The sequence below is a fragment of the Musa acuminata genome, chromosome BXJ3-10 (genome assembly GCF_036884655.1).
Source record: "Musa acuminata AAA Group cultivar baxijiao chromosome BXJ3-10, Cavendish_Baxijiao_AAA, whole genome shotgun sequence".
Taxonomy (NCBI): Eukaryota; Viridiplantae; Streptophyta; class Magnoliopsida; order Zingiberales; family Musaceae; genus Musa; species Musa acuminata.
The window spans coordinates 20460884-20475787 of NC_088358.1; the positions used below are offsets into that span (position 1 = coordinate 20460884).

Below are 14904 nucleotides of genomic sequence, written 5' to 3' on the forward strand. Positions count from 1 at the left end.
ACACAGAAATAGAAATCCCTAATCAGAGCCAATTCAATGCTCTGTATTTACCATGAAGCTATTTATTACTGCATGCCTTTGTATTGAAGTACAAACCACCATTTTCCATGTTCCAAAACCTGATTTTGAGCTGGTCAATGATATCACAGCAATAATTTGTTCACTACCAACTCCTCCGCAAACCTCTATTGCTGTCTGTTGGGACCTGCAAATAATTGTTAGCATAGTCGTCGGGAGCGAGCCCTACATTTTCCTCTGACAGAAAAGGTTGGCCTCTGAGTATGATTTACAAACCAAGGAGTGCATTAATTTCACAAACATTTTATTTACAAAGGGCTTCTACCTTCACTTCTGCAAGGGGTAACCCAGCAGAAGCAGTATGAATGGTGCACATAAGATAACTCACCCATCTAAAACAACTAGGAAATGTTCTACTCATCCATAGCTCTTGATAATTCCAAATCAATTCCTACTGTCAGTTCCTGACCTGTATCGGTTTTCTCTTCTACTTTGGTGTTAATATTTCTCTTGGCATCATTTGCCTCATCTGCGCTTGGTGACGCAGCTGCTACACACTCCTGGAACCGGAAGCAGCTGATGAGGTGGTCATTCGTCAGTCCGGAAGACTGCATGAAGGAGTATATGACTGTCGGACCCACGCTGCGAAAACCCCTTTTAACGAGGTCTTTGCTGATGACATCTGCTTTTGGGGTCTTCACGGGAACCTGACGTGGATAGCGAAATTTGCTGACAATGGGTTTGTAGTTCACAAAGCTCCAGCAGTATTTATCGAATGATCCAAACTCATCTGTTATCTGTACCAATACATGACAACAAGCATAGCTAACACAGTGAGATAAGTGGTACGTGACTCGGATCATGGCACAGATTAGTCTAGTCAGTCCATTGGCAAACATTTCCATTTTATTCATGCTTTACCATGAAAATTTTCTAAAATAGCCAGATTTCCTACAGTTTCTAAAACTCAATTCGGTCAAGTGCACATGCAATAACTATCTCAAAAGAAGAAATGTGGAAGTCTAACTTATGTCAATTATGGAGAGAAATGATCGAAAACCGACAGGAAAATAAGCGGATCAACCTTGAGTATCTGGCGTGCATTCTCAATGATGGCTCGGAGCTTTGGCTCTGACAAAAGGGAGCTAGAAGTGCTTCCAGGCACTAAAATCTTCTTCTCATTCAATTTGGAGACTGCAACAGGGTCGAAGTCCAGAAAAACTTCCCTGAAAAGGTGCAGCATCTCTAATTGTTAAGTTAATGATTGGCATTATATTTTTTTTGTCCAAATTGTTCCAAGTAGTACCTAAAAATGTGCCTTTTGCTGAGGATAACGGGCCATGTAAGCTCAGCTAATGCACCTGATAGTACAAGAAGTTCAAATAATTTCCTGTAGAGTGTTCAGGAAAACCAAAAACCATAAAAATTCAATGAGAAAAACTTTGGCCTGTCTATAAAATTGAGAAAAAGAAAGGTCAATGCTGCATACCTATCATCATGGACAGGAATTCCCCATTCTTCATCATGAAAAGAAGCATAACATGGCTCTGTTGCAACGAAATAAAACTATGTTTAGGTTTACTGCAAATGAGCGTAAAGCAAACAATACATGAATATCAAACAAAATTGTTTTACAAAATAAAAAAGATGAAGAACGCCATAAATTAAATGCAACAATTTATGATACGATCAGACAAAATAATCAGTCTTTGAAATGAATGGAAATTCAACATAACCAGCTTATCAGCAATATCATCAGATTAGTTCAATATCACTCAGACGATCAAAAAACTTCTGAAGATTATAATCGGCAAGTTGTTTTCAGCTCAAACATGGCAGGAAAAGAAAATTTCTTCTTTAATAAACAAAAAAGCCATCATGATGAGTTACATCACAAGAACATGCAAACAATAACTCATCAAAAATACATTCTAGCACCACAGTTCTGAGGTTAGAACGTGAAGGAAGAATATGTGTGGACTTGTAAGCAATTGATAGAGGCCAACAGATCTCTTCAGAGAAGCTGAAGTGCAGCAGAATGGCAGCTGCAGCTCTCTCTCTCTCTCTCTCTCTCTCTCTCACATATATATACATATATATGTATACATATGTATGTGTATGTATACATACGTATATGTGTATGTATACAAATGTGTATATATATATATATATATATATATATATATATATGTATATATATATAAATTCTTCTATTTTAAGAGTTAAAGGTATATTATTATTATTATTATTATTATTATTATTATTATTATTAACAAAAAAATACCACCTTGTCCATGAACAAGTAATCCTATCAAAGATCAACCATTTACTTAGCTCCACGGATGGAGAAACAGACCAAGGCATAATAAACAATAAAAACTGTGAATCCAAGATGCAGGGGAAACAAACAGACTCACCTGTATTGGGTGTCACCCATGCACACTTCTTCTTTCCCTGCACAACTTCTGGTGGAGGTACGGCTGAATCATCTGAAACATTCTTTTCTGCCTTGTCCAGAGTCTTGCCAATCCTTGGAGTGCTCTGCCTCCGTTTGTTGGTTAAGCTTGTCCTGCCAATTTTTCCTATGGAGGCTCGGCTGCAAAATGAATCCGTCGATGCATCAGAGGAGCAAGAAGCATTGAGCGACAGGTTAGACTGCAGCAGCATCTCATGCCTCCTAATCACTGAGGGAGCACTGAAACTAGATCTAAAATGTGGCAGGTCAGCTGAAGGACTCGAAGCCTTCTTTTTCCCCTCAGCTGCTACAATCTCTGTGCTCTCGGTTTTACTCGGAGGCTTCGAAGCTGGTTTCCGAGCAGTCGCCATTGATCTGGCCTTGTTCCCACCGGGCACAAGGACGGGCCTTGCCTCAGAATCGCTCACATTGAGGGAACGGACTTTAGGAGCTCCCGACATGTCTCCAAAATCCAATCGTTTCAAGAGATCTCAGCACTTTTTTTGCCAAAATCGACCAAAATCCTGCACTTGTACAGAAGAATCAAATCAAAGATGGAATTTTTGAGCGACAATCTCAAGGCACCTCGACCCTCGGCACATTTAAAAACCGACAGCAAGCTAAATCAAAAGCCGCTAACTCCAACTGCAGCTTGGCCAAAAACATGCGCCAAAAGAAGCCCTTTTTAGTCCACAAGACCCAACAGTAGCGCCGGTTCCGAACCAACCTAGGGTTTCCAAGGCAGCCATTCTCTCTCAACCCACCCACCAAACCCGACAAAGCTCAAAATCGATGCCACATTGCCGAGACCGGTGCATATCGACACCGAAACCCTTGACCGAGGGACCCACCCGGAGCTCGGGAGCCCTAAAATCGCCACCTAGAGCCAGGGAAGCAGCTGCGGATCGACTCACCGGAGACCTGATCGAAGACGAGGAGCCCCAGAGGGCTCCGAGAAGCAGCCGATCGGGTGGCAAGCAGCGGCCAGAGTCGGGAAACGGAGGGGCGTTTGCAGACTGAGAGAACGAGACAAGAGGGCGAAGACTGTGTGTTACGGTCGCGAGAGACGGGAAGGGTGGGTTTGGCCTCTCAAATGCGGAGACCGGAAGATACCGGTGGGGAGCAGGTAGACGACCGGGTGCAGCCGGTAGCCGGTATAACTTTCCTACATGAAAATACTAGAAAGCTCACAAAGCCTCATGTTATTACGGCATTGCCATTGCCATTGCCATTGCATTTGCTTTGTGAACTCCAACTTTCTCCTTTTGTGATTAAAAGAAAAAGGAAATAAAAAAATAATATTATTTCTTATCTTCTTAACTTTAAATTAATATTTAAATATTTTAAGATTATTATTTTTTCTTTCAAAATTTATTTAAGAGGTTGTCAGAATTCAAGTTTAGATTGAGTCAATGAAAAATTGTGTACCATATACTTCATAGTTTTCAATTTTTTTTTGATATAAGTAAGAAATATTTAAATTTATTGTTTTCTTCTTTATGTCTGATAGTTAATCTCTAATTTGTATTTGTGTTTTTTTTTTGTAGTTTTTAGATCTTCAACATAGCTTCTTAAGATGACAAAACATTTGTGATTAACTAAGATGAAGCATAATTAGAAGTTTTTCAAGCTTAAGCTTTGAAGTAGTCAAGCACAAAGCACAACTTTAAGAACTTAATTTATGAACTGGAGCTGCTGATGTTTCAATTCAATCTTTGCAAGTGAAAACAACATGACAACCAATGTGTGATGTCATTTCCACATTGCCATGTTCACTGGGTAGGTGTGAGATTTATCTGATGTCTTCATCTTCCTATTGAAGGTAGGGAGTGTTAAGTACTACAATGACTCAGATGAACTATATTATGTTGAGAGAGAGAGAGAGAGTGCAGCAGAAGTCCATTCATGGCTAGAGGAGTGCTGCAATAGCCTCAAAATCTCACTCAATAACCTTATAGCAGATGGATCTTTCCTCCATTTTGTCATTGTTTCCATTGGTGTTTCTGTGTGTTTGGATGAGAAACTTGTTGAGTCCAAGCTAACAAACAATTTTGGTAGCAGGTGTTTTGTTTTATGTTCTTGGCATTGCTTTCACTGCATTCCTTCAGATTATCTGAAAGGAGAAACCTTTTTTTCTGAGTACAACAATAACTTTTTCTTTTCACTTCTTCTGTTTACTATAGTTTAGGGATTGATATTTTACCCTATAGAGAGATGATGCATGAGCATTGACTTGATGAAAGATGATGAAATTAATTTTATGGATCCCTCATGCCAACATCGATAAAAAAAAAAAAAAAATTGAATCAATAATAATTTTAGAAAAATATTTATTTACCATGAGGATCATCACGCCACGAATAGAAAATCATTCGATGATCAATGATGATACAAGTATTTTCTTATAATCCTTTTCGTAGGATCCGATAAAGATATATTTTAGTTCGAACTTTTGAAATTCTGATTCTCAACTCTTTCTTACACATTTTAAATCACAAAGATACAAATTAAAATCTTGATTTTTTTCTTGTTTTGGAAGAGAGAGATTTAGATTTAATTATCCATCTCTAAAGCAGACCAACTTAGATTGTTATCCCAATCCATTTGCAGCTTCTTGCATCAATTGACATAACTGTGTCATTATTACAAAAATGTTTCTGATGCAGCTAGTCATGAAGAAGATTACTGCTTTTATAGCATTAAATGTTTTGGAGCATGTGGATTGTACACATTAAAAGTGTTCATGGATTCAACCACTGACACAAAAGGAAACATGAGAGTGTTCGAGCTTTATGATGAGAGAGACACTGACTACCCACCCAACATCATTGACAGACAGTCTCATCAGTAATGATCTATCTAATATAATAGCTTTCAATGGCATCAATTACCACCTGAGGAATCACCAACTTCCTTTCTTTTTTCTTACATTTATCTTACTCTACTCCATAAGACCTCATTTACAACAAATGCTGATGGATCATCTCTCCTTGTTTAGGCTTATATATATACATATACATATACATATACATATATATATATATATACATATATACATACATATATACATATGTATATATACATATATATACATATGTATATGTATATATACATATATATATATATGTATATATATATATATATGCACCAAACTTCTACTAATGTGAAGTCTAAAGAAGATTAATATACACAATCTTACATTTAAATATTTAAATAAATTATTTTTTAACTCAAATTCTAGTCTCTCATGCTGCAAAGGAGTAATTTTACTTATATCAAGCTCTCTCTAAAATTGATATTACTTTCATCTAAACATGCTTAACTTCAAAGATACATACATACATACATACATACATACATACATACATACATAAATAAATATATATATATATATACCAAAATTAATAAATAATATTACCAATAATCATACCAATAATATCATTATCAATACTAGTATCAATATCAATACTAGGATCAGAACCATTAACAATACCAATACAATTATCACTATCAATACTAATACCAATACAACTAAGGTACATTACCAATATCGATACTTTTAATATTACCATTATTTTATCATTATCGATAAAAATATCATTACCATTACGATTTTCAATACCAATGGTAATATCAATACCATTATTATTACTAATATTATTATCATAAAAATATAAAATATTATTAATATTAATATCATTACTAATTCAAGCATCAATATCATTATTAATACCAACTTCATTTCCATTAAAAAATAGTCGTACAATTATCATTATCAATATCATTATCATGGCTATTCCAATGACAATACCACTAATATCATCCAATACCAATGCCACTATCATTATCGTTATCATTACTACATAATCGGAGTTTTCTTTACAATGCATTGAAACGATGTAAGATGTATGCAATTATCACTTAATTTAATTTAATTTTTATATTATTACTATATATATTATATTTGTTATGAACTATTAATTAATTATATTTAAAACACCATTATAATTAGATCATCGTCGATTAATTTTCAAATTTTGTTTACTTATTTCAAAGTTATATTATTTTATTTAGAAACATACTATCAACGATGTGCTTATCAAAATCATGATACGAATGTTATTTTTTGTTTTTTTTACTAATTCTAAATGTTTTGTCATTTTTTGAATGAATGTCTTAGATTTTTTTTATTAATTTAACTACATTTTATTAATTAATTTATTTATTATATCTTATTGTATATATATATTTGGTTTATTTCATAATTTGGTTATTTTATTAAAAATAGACAATTATTATTATTATTATTATTATGGATTTATATATTATCGTATTATTATATATTTTATTAAATATTTTTATATTTTTACATGATCATTTTAATTTTTTTAATAAAATTTAATATATAATAATAAAAAATAATAATGTATTATTGGATAAAATTGATTGAGGTTCAATTGGCGGAGAAAGATTGCGAAACATTACTTTCAACCTTCTTTTAAAAAGAGCTCTTTACGACATTAAAAAAAAAAGGTTTTCTTTTTTTAAAAAGAGAATTTGCCATTTTCTTTTCCCTCTCTAAAATCTCTAATTCGTGCCTTTTTCTTTTTATTTTTAAACGCTTAAACGCAACAACCCAACTATCGAAAATGAGTTAGGCGTCCTTTGTGGGTCCCATAGTGGGCCCATGAGTTGTTGTCAACTTTGTCGAATAAACACGCGGGTGAGGAAGCGGGTAGGTCTGCTGCGGATAGGGAAAGGCCCAATTCTCAGCTAGTAAACAAAAGCACACAGCGAGAGAGAGAGAGAGAGAGAGAGAGAGAGAGAGAGGGGTTGCAGATCTCGGCATCAGATCTGGCGTTGGCCTCGCACGCACGAACCCTAGCTCTGCTCTCCTTCGATCCCGTTTCTGGAGATCTCGCGATCCCATGGCGGTCGCTCCCTGGATAGCTGTCGTGCTGCTCCTCTCCGTCGTCGTCGGGAGCCGAGGGTTCTACCTCCCCGGCGTCGCCCCTGCCGATTTCCAAAAGGTGAGATCTTTCTGCCCGCTGCTCGATCTCCTTCCCGAGCTTACCTCCGATCGAGTCGGTGATCTCATCCCTCCAGATGCGGAGCAGGTCCTGATATCTTTGGCTTGATTCGGGTTTTAGGGTTTTAGGGGGACTGCGAGTTAGTGGGTTGATGGATAGTAGGCGGTGCTTGGTTTTGTTGGGTTGGCGTAAAACTGACTGAGATTTTTGGGTTTAAATGGAAGAGTTGTAGGAATGGAAGCGTAGATCTACTCAACTATGCTCTTTCATTAGGTCTTATTGTTTGGACACTGATGTGAATGACGGAGGTATCACCTATTAGGACTTGGATCTCATGCTTCAGTTTCTCCTTATCCGAGGATAGTATGAGACATCTACATTTCAAGTTAATGTAGCTTTTCCTCCTTGCTAATTGTTGCATCAAAAGGCCATTTTTTTTAATTCAGAAAACATAGCAATATTGAGGAGGAGAAGAAGAAGAAGAAGAAGAAGAAGCATTGTCTATATCTTTTCATTTTTGCATGTATTTGTCTGCATGTGCGTACTTAGAGGTTTGGTGTGTGTATTTTTGTCTTCAATTATCGAAATGCTATGATTCATAATTGCCATTGTCTTTCCATCTCTTTTCCTCCCTTTTTGCCAGACAGCTTCAGATATTGGCTTATTGTGATCAAGTAGGGTTTTTTATCCCTCTTTATGAATGAGTTGATGTTTCTGACTGCAGAAAGATCCACTTCCGGTGAAAGTCAACAAACTAACCTCGACAAAAACACAACTGCCATATTCCTTTTATTCTCTTCCGTATTGTCGACCAGATACTATACTCGACAGTGCAGAAAATCTAGGAGAAGTTCTTCGTGGTGATCGTATTGAGAATTCTCCGTATGTGGTTAGTTGATCTTCGTTATGACAGAGTTTCTTCTTCTGCTAACTCCTGGATTTTTCTCTTACAACATTTTATTTTGTGCTCAGTTTGAAATGAGGGAACCCCAGATGTGTAAGATTGTTTGCAAGGTTACACTCAACGAGAAAGATGTGAAGGATCTTAAGGAAAAGATAGAGAATGAATATCGTGTCAACATGTAAGGCAAACGTAGTGTGCAGTCACCTTGCAATCTGTGTTGACGATTTTGCGTGATATAGTTGATGACTGAACAAGTTGTTGTTTTGCAGGATTCTTGACAATCTGCCACTGGTTGTTCCTATTAGAAGGCTGGATCAGGTTGCTCCAATGGTCTATCAGCTTGGCTTTTATGTTGGTGCCAAAGGCCAACCTACTGGAGTAAATACATCTGACAGTAAAAAAAATCACATATTGTCAGCTTCTTATGAAATATGCATTAATGAAATGCTCTTTATGTTTCTGCAGAACAAGGATGTGAAGTACTATATTCACAACCATTTGTCGTTTCTAGTTAGGTATCACAAGGATACACAAATGGACCTTGCAAGAATTGTGGGATTTGAGGTCAAACCATTCAGGTTAGGGTTGTCTGAGAGCTCTCTTTTTTGTCTGCCTATGCTTTTACCCTGTATTATGATTTATTATCTGCTCTGTTACAGCGTTAAACATGAGTATGAAGGTCAGTGGAATGGGAATAAGACTCGCTTGAGCACCTGTGATCCTCATGCCAAGCGCTCCGTCCTGAACTCAGATTCCCCACAAGAGGTCTCAGCAAACAATGATATTATATTCACATATGATATTGAATTTGAGGTGAGATTTTGATCATTGCCTAAATTTTGATCTAGAGAAACATGTCCTCTCTACTTGCATTTTTCAAGAGTATACATTGGAGCTGAAGAAACAATTTGTAGTGTTGAGCCTGGTGTACATTAGTTTTAATCTCATTTCTCATTTTTCTTTTGTGCAGGAGAGCACTGTGAAGTGGGCATCCCGATGGGATACCTATCTCCTGATGTCAGATGACCAAATCCACTGGTTTTCTATTGTCAATTCTTTGATGATCGTCCTCTTCCTTTCTGGCATGGTTGCCATGATTATGCTTCGGACACTTTACCGTGATATATCCAAGTACAACCAGCTGGAAACTGAAGAAGAAGCCCAAGAAGAGACAGGATGGAAGCTGGTCCATGGGGATGTTTTCAGGCCTCCATCTAACTCAGATTTGTTGTGTGTATATGTCGGGACGGGTATTCAGTTCTTCGGCATGTTACTGGTGACTATGATTTTTGCAGTCCTTGGCTTCCTATCTCCGTCAAACAGAGGAGGATTAATGACCGCGATGCTCCTACTTTGGGTCTTCATGGGTTTGTTTGCTGGTTATTCTTCTGCCCGTCTCTACAAGCTGTTCAAGGGGACTGAATGGAAGAAAATTACACTGAAGACAGCATTCACATTCCCAGGAATTGTGTTTGCGATCTTCTTCGTCTTAAATGCTCTCATCTGGGGGGAGAAGTCATCTGGTGCAGTGCCATTCACCACAATGTTTGCCCTTGTATTGCTCTGGTTTGGTATTTCAGTGCCGCTCGTGTTTGTTGGCAGTTATCTGGGGTTCAAGAAACCTGCACCAGAGGATCCCGTTAAGACCAACAAGATCCCCAGGCAGATACCGGAGCAGGCTTGGTACATGAACCCAGTTTTCTCAATACTAATCGGAGGCATTCTTCCATTTGGAGCTGTTTTCATCGAGCTCTTCTTCATCCTTACTTCGATCTGGCTGCATCAGTTTTACTACATATTTGGGTTCCTCTTCCTCGTCTTCCTCATTCTTATCGTCACATGTGCCGAGATCACAATCGTGCTCTGCTATTTCCAGTTGTGCAGCGAGGACTACTTGTGGTGGTGGAGGTCCTATTTGACATCAGGGTCTTCGGCGCTGTATCTCTTCCTTTATGCAACCTTTTACTTCTTCACCAAGTTGGAAATCACCAAGCTGGTGTCAGGACTTCTGTACTTTGGCTACATGCTGATTGCCTCCTATGCCTTCTTCGTGCTGACCGGCGCGATCGGGTTCTGTGCATGCTTCTGGTTTACAAGGTTGATCTACTCATCAGTGAAGGTTGATTGAGAGGTAAGTTAGGTCATATAAATTGTCAGATATGAAGCAGCCGCCTTGCGACCACCTAGCTTAATGGGTGTTACATCAACAAGATTCAAGAGCAGGGATTCATGTTAGTAGGATGAAGGATCCAGGCTGTTTTTTTTCCGCTGTCTTTTCATGTTTTCAGTGATCAAAGGAGGATTCCTTTTGTTTTGTTTTGTTTTTTTTTTTCTTCATGTTCTGCAAATTTTTTGTTATATCGGAACAATTTCGTCAGTCAAGTAACCTATTTAATTATTTGGGGTTGGCATTGTGCACATTGTATCTGAGCCACAGCTGATGATGCAAGTTGTCATGTGGCCAAGATGGCTACATGGGGAGTATCTAGTGAACCCTCTGTATCTTCTACCCTGGGCAGGCACCCTTGTTCTTGATCAAAGGCAAGTAATAAAACAATTGATTATTATTATTATTATTATTATTATTATGCTGCAAAGGATAAGTTGTGTAGATAAGATTTAATTTTAATTTCTTAAATAGATTTGATACACCGCTATTATAATGTTTTAAAACATTAGTAAATAGATATCGTAGACCATCATCATTAATATTTTAGTTGTTATTTGATTATTAGTTATAGTTATTGCATTATAGCCTTACTTGTTTTCCTATAATGAAATTTCAATTAGAATGAAGGTCATATTAGTATTTACAAAATTAATTTGTTCAATGAAATTATCACTGAATAAACTAACAGCCTCTGCCTCGGTCAACGACCAACCCAAATGATAAGAACTTGGTGTAAATCACACGAAATCCGTATCATATACCTCGAGAATACGTTATATAACCTACTAGATTTTTGAGGATATCTCCATGTCAACGATCCTTTTAAGAACACAGAGTCAAACTTTGGCAGGGATATACTACTTTTGCCTTGTGAGTTAGGATGACGTGCTCCAGTGAATCCATCCATCCACTGTCGGCCAATCAACTCTACCATAAATCCCCCCTTTTCTCTCTCTCTCTCTCTCTCACTCTATATATATATATATATATCTATATATCTGTCTCTCTCATTCCTTTCATCTTTGTTCCTTTATATGTATATATATATATGACTTCCTTCTCTCTCTCTCTCTCTCTCTCTCTCTCTCTCTCTCTCTCCACAGAGTGTGCCCTGTAAACATCAAGCAAATTTGACTCCTCTTTTGAAACCCCAATCGACAACTGTAAACCACGTTCCTCTTCGGCTTTTTTCTCTGTAACATAATATTCATACCTACATTTCTTCTCTTTGTTGTTGTTATTACCACCCTCCATCTCCACCACCGTCACTCCTCTCTCTCTCTCTCTCTCTTGCACCGAGCGTTCTGCTGCTCGCTCTTCTTCTTGTCCGAAGACCTGCAACTCCCATCCCGATGCCTTCCCGCCACCTCTCGTCTCCTTCGCCTCCACCCATCGCCGCCGCCCACCGCCATCGCATCCTCCTCCTCGCCGTCGCCGTGTCCGCCTCCTCCCTAATCCTCCTCGCTCTCTTCCTCCTCCTCTTTCTCTTCTACCTCTACCTCCGCCGCTCCCCGACGCTCCCTTTCCTCTCCTCTGCCGCCGCCGCCGATAACCCCCTATGCCTACGCCGCTTCTCCTACCGCACCCTCCGCTCGGCCACTGCCTCCTTCGACCCGGCCCGCTCCCTCGGCCGGGGCGCCTCCGCCGCCGTCTTCCGTGGCCTCCTCCCCGACGGCAAGTCCGTCGCCGTCAAGCGCCTTCTCTCCTCCCCTTCCTCCCCCACCCGCGCCGCCTCCTCCGACCGCGAGTTCCACAACGAGCTACAAGTCCTCGCCGCCCTCCGCCCCTCCCCCTTCGTCGTCTCCCTCCTCGGCTACTGCCTTGAGGGCCGCCGACGACGCCTCCTCGTCTACGAGTACATGCCGAACGGGAGCCTACAGGAAGCCCTCTTCGGCTCCAGCTCCCCTCTCAGCTGGGACCGCCGCTTCTCCATCATCCTCGACGTCGCCCGAGCCCTCGCCTTTCTCCACCTCGAGTGCGATCCCCCGGTCGTCCACGGTGACATCAAGCCCAGCAATGTGCTCCTCGGCTTCGATTTCCAGGCGAAAATTTCCGATTTTGGCTTGTCTCGGGTGAAGACCGAGGCCGATCTCGGCCCCGAGTTCTTCAGCCAGGATCTCGGCCCGAGCCAGGAGCTCTTCAAGAGCCAGGACCTCGTTCCAGAGAGCCCACAGGTAGACCTCCCCGTCCCCCTTCATGCCTCTTCATCCATTTCGTGCAAGAACTCCGACACCAGGCCGAATCCCGCCGGTAGTCACAGGGGGAAGGAGGCAACGGCACTCAGCTCCCCTGTCCAAGATGAGATTTTTAGCTTCGAGCATAGAACAGAGTCGGGTGCGACGCTGGAAGATGGCAGAACAGAGTCGAATGGTCAATGGGGGAAGCACTGGTGGTGGAAGCAGGAAGGCAGCGGGGAATTGAGCAGCAAAGACTATGTCAGGGAGTGGATCGGGACCCAAATTTGCCCCTCAGGCAATCCCGATTGGGAAGACGAGAAGAGGATTTCTCCCGAGAAGTGTTTTGATTTCAGGAACTCAAGCCGGGTGGAGAATCTGGACGTCGGGGACGACACCCTCTTCGGCGACGCCCGTGATAAGAACACAGAGAAGAAACAGGGGAGGAAGAAAGGCATTCTCGCCAGTGACAGGAAGGACAGGAAGATGAGGGAGTGGTGGAAGGAGGAGTACTTCGCAGAAATCAGCAAGAAGAGTCATCACAAGAAAGAGAGGAAGTGGTTCCGAACAATTAGTAGCCGAGAGCATACCGGTAGCGCCGTCGACGACGATGCTCGACGCGGCCGAGATCTGAACGTGGACATAAGCTTCAGGAAGGGCTGGAAGAAGAAGAGGAGCCGATCGGCTGGCAGCGACATGTTCAGCGGCGACATGTTCAGCAGGGAGCTCAGTAGCACGACGAGCATGAGAGGCACAGTGTGCTATGTTGCTCCCGAGTGCCATGGATGCGAGCAGTTGATGGAGAAGGCAGATGTCTACAGCTTCGGGGTTCTGATCCTTGTCATCGTGTCGGGAAGAAGACCCCTGCATGTGCTGTCGTCGCCGGTGAGGTTGGAGAAGGCAAACCTTGTGAGCTGGTGCAGGCAGCTGGCTCAGATGGGGAATCTCCTGGAGCTGGTGGACGAAAGGTTGAAGAGCTCATACAACAAGGAGCAGGCAGGCCTCTGCATCAACTTAGCTCTCTTGTGCTTGCAGAGGATCCCCGAGTTGAGGCCCGATAGCGGGGATGTCGTCAAGATCCTCAAGGGGGAAATGGAGCTTCCGGTAGTGCCATGTGAGTTCTCTCCATCTCCTAACGCTAGACACATGAGTAGGTCACGAAGAAAAGCTTCCATGGAAGTAGTGTAGATCATTTGCCACTGCAACATCGAAACACAGAAATAATAAAGATAACCCTCGATCGAGGGTAAGTAATTTGAGCTTCTTGATGTTGTTTCATCCTGTTTGTTCCTTGTGTAAATATGATTTAACTTGCTATGGATTGAAGCTTCTTATCATACTACTACTACTACTACTACTACTACTACTACTACTACTACTACTACTACTACTACTACTACTACCATCAAAAGAATGTTTTCTTAGAAACCAATACATGCTTATCAATGAGCTAAGGCTTATTTATTTGCTGGTAGAACAACTGCTGTCAATGTTCAGCTGTGGATTAGGATCTTGGAATCTTATAATGTTGTCAAGACAAGGCTAAAATACATGCAACACACAAGGTGATGTGATGTAGACGGCTGATCCTTTGTATACTCTATTATTTCAGAGATCAGGTCATTAACAACTTCGAGCTGGATGATTGACATCCAGAATCCATTGGTTGCTTAGACTATCAAGCATCAACCTGGACACACCTGAAGCAATCACATTATATGACCTTTGTTTATAAGCTTAATTAGCTGTTCATATAAAGATAGGAACTCAAAATAATTGGATGGTCCAAAGGTGTCACTTTGGCAGTTGTCACACACCAACTCTTCATAGCTTCTATAGTGTTTATAACTTCTGCCCAGTTAAGCTATCTTGTGCAGTGACCAAACCACTTGTGATCAATCACATGCATATGCTGTCTTATTTTAGGAATGGTGGCACCAACTTGAAACATTGTACCAGCAAAATGCAAGTTGTTCCCTTTTAAAAGGAGGTAGAATATGTACTAGTGGATTAGGCAAATCTCTGCAATGGATGTCTTTTAGACAATACAATTCCTTTTCTTTCATAGAATTGACTTGTTGCTTTTCCTTAAAGCCATTTGAATTAAGGGTCACTTTGTTCTATCTTTTTGTCTATGTTTCCACCTACTACCT

General features: G+C 40.3%; 3 protein-coding genes across 4 annotated transcripts; 2 read left to right on the plus strand and 1 right to left on the minus strand.

The window, feature by feature from the left end:
* Nucleotides 1-282: 282 nt before the first annotated feature.
* On the minus strand, nt 283-3545 carry LOC135582041 (uncharacterized). Of its 2 annotated transcripts, none has more exons than XM_065171616.1 (6): nt 2693-3545; nt 2436-2614; nt 1508-1565; nt 1325-1408; nt 1103-1244; nt 283-815 (listed from the first exon to the last, which is right to left on the minus strand). In XM_065171616.1, the coding sequence occupies exons 1-6, from the start codon at nt 2932-2934 to the stop codon at nt 432-434; spliced, it is 1089 nt and encodes a 362-aa protein (XP_065027688.1). In that variant the 5' UTR covers nt 2935-3545; the 3' UTR covers nt 283-431. The 2 variants fall into 2 exon arrangements, with proteins under 2 accessions (XP_065027688.1, XP_065027687.1); XM_065171615.1 differs by having other exon boundaries at nt 2436-2997; nt 3388-3544.
* A 3726-nt stretch (nt 3546-7271) lies between these two features.
* Nucleotides 7272-10805, plus strand: LOC135651261 (transmembrane 9 superfamily member 8-like). The gene is made up of 7 exons (XM_065171227.1): nt 7272-7503; nt 8228-8392; nt 8476-8585; nt 8677-8785; nt 8873-8985; nt 9067-9220; nt 9378-10805. Exons 1-7 carry the CDS (start codon nt 7402-7404, stop codon nt 10533-10535), a joined length of 1911 nt encoding a protein of 636 aa, XP_065027299.1. The 5' UTR covers nt 7272-7401; the 3' UTR covers nt 10536-10805.
* A 918-nt stretch (nt 10806-11723) lies between these two features.
* Nucleotides 11724-14036, plus strand: LOC104000143 (putative receptor-like protein kinase At1g80870). The gene has a single exon (XM_009422111.3). The coding sequence runs from the start codon at nt 11930-11932 to the stop codon at nt 13937-13939; it is 2010 nt and encodes a 669-aa protein (XP_009420386.2). The 5' UTR covers nt 11724-11929; the 3' UTR covers nt 13940-14036.
* The last annotated feature ends 868 nt before the right edge of the window (nt 14037-14904 follow it).

Coding starts and splice junctions, on each gene's coding strand:
- LOC135582041 (XM_065171615.1), bottom strand. CDS start 2,934: ATGTCGGGAGCTCCTAAAGTCCGTTCCCTCAATGTGAGCGATTCTGAG. Junction 1,566..2,435: donor ATGGGTGACACCCAATACAG/GTGAGTCTGTTT, acceptor TCGTTGCAACAG/AGCCATGTTATGCTTCTTTT. Junction 1,409..1,507: donor ATTCCTGTCCATGATGATAG/GTATGCAGCATT, acceptor AACACTCTACAG/GAAATTATTTGAACTTCTTG.
- LOC135651261 (XM_065171227.1), top strand. CDS start 7,402: ATGGCGGTCGCTCCCTGGATAGCTGTCGTGCTGCTCCTCTCCGTCGTC. Junction 8,393..8,475: donor TTGAGAATTCTCCGTATGTG/GTTAGTTGATCT, acceptor TTTTGTGCTCAG/TTTGAAATGAGGGAACCCCA. Junction 9,221..9,377: donor CATATGATATTGAATTTGAG/GTGAGATTTTGA, acceptor TCTTTTGTGCAG/GAGAGCACTGTGAAGTGGGC.
- LOC104000143 (XM_009422111.3), top strand. CDS start 11,930: ATGCCTTCCCGCCACCTCTCGTCTCCTTCGCCTCCACCCATCGCCGCC.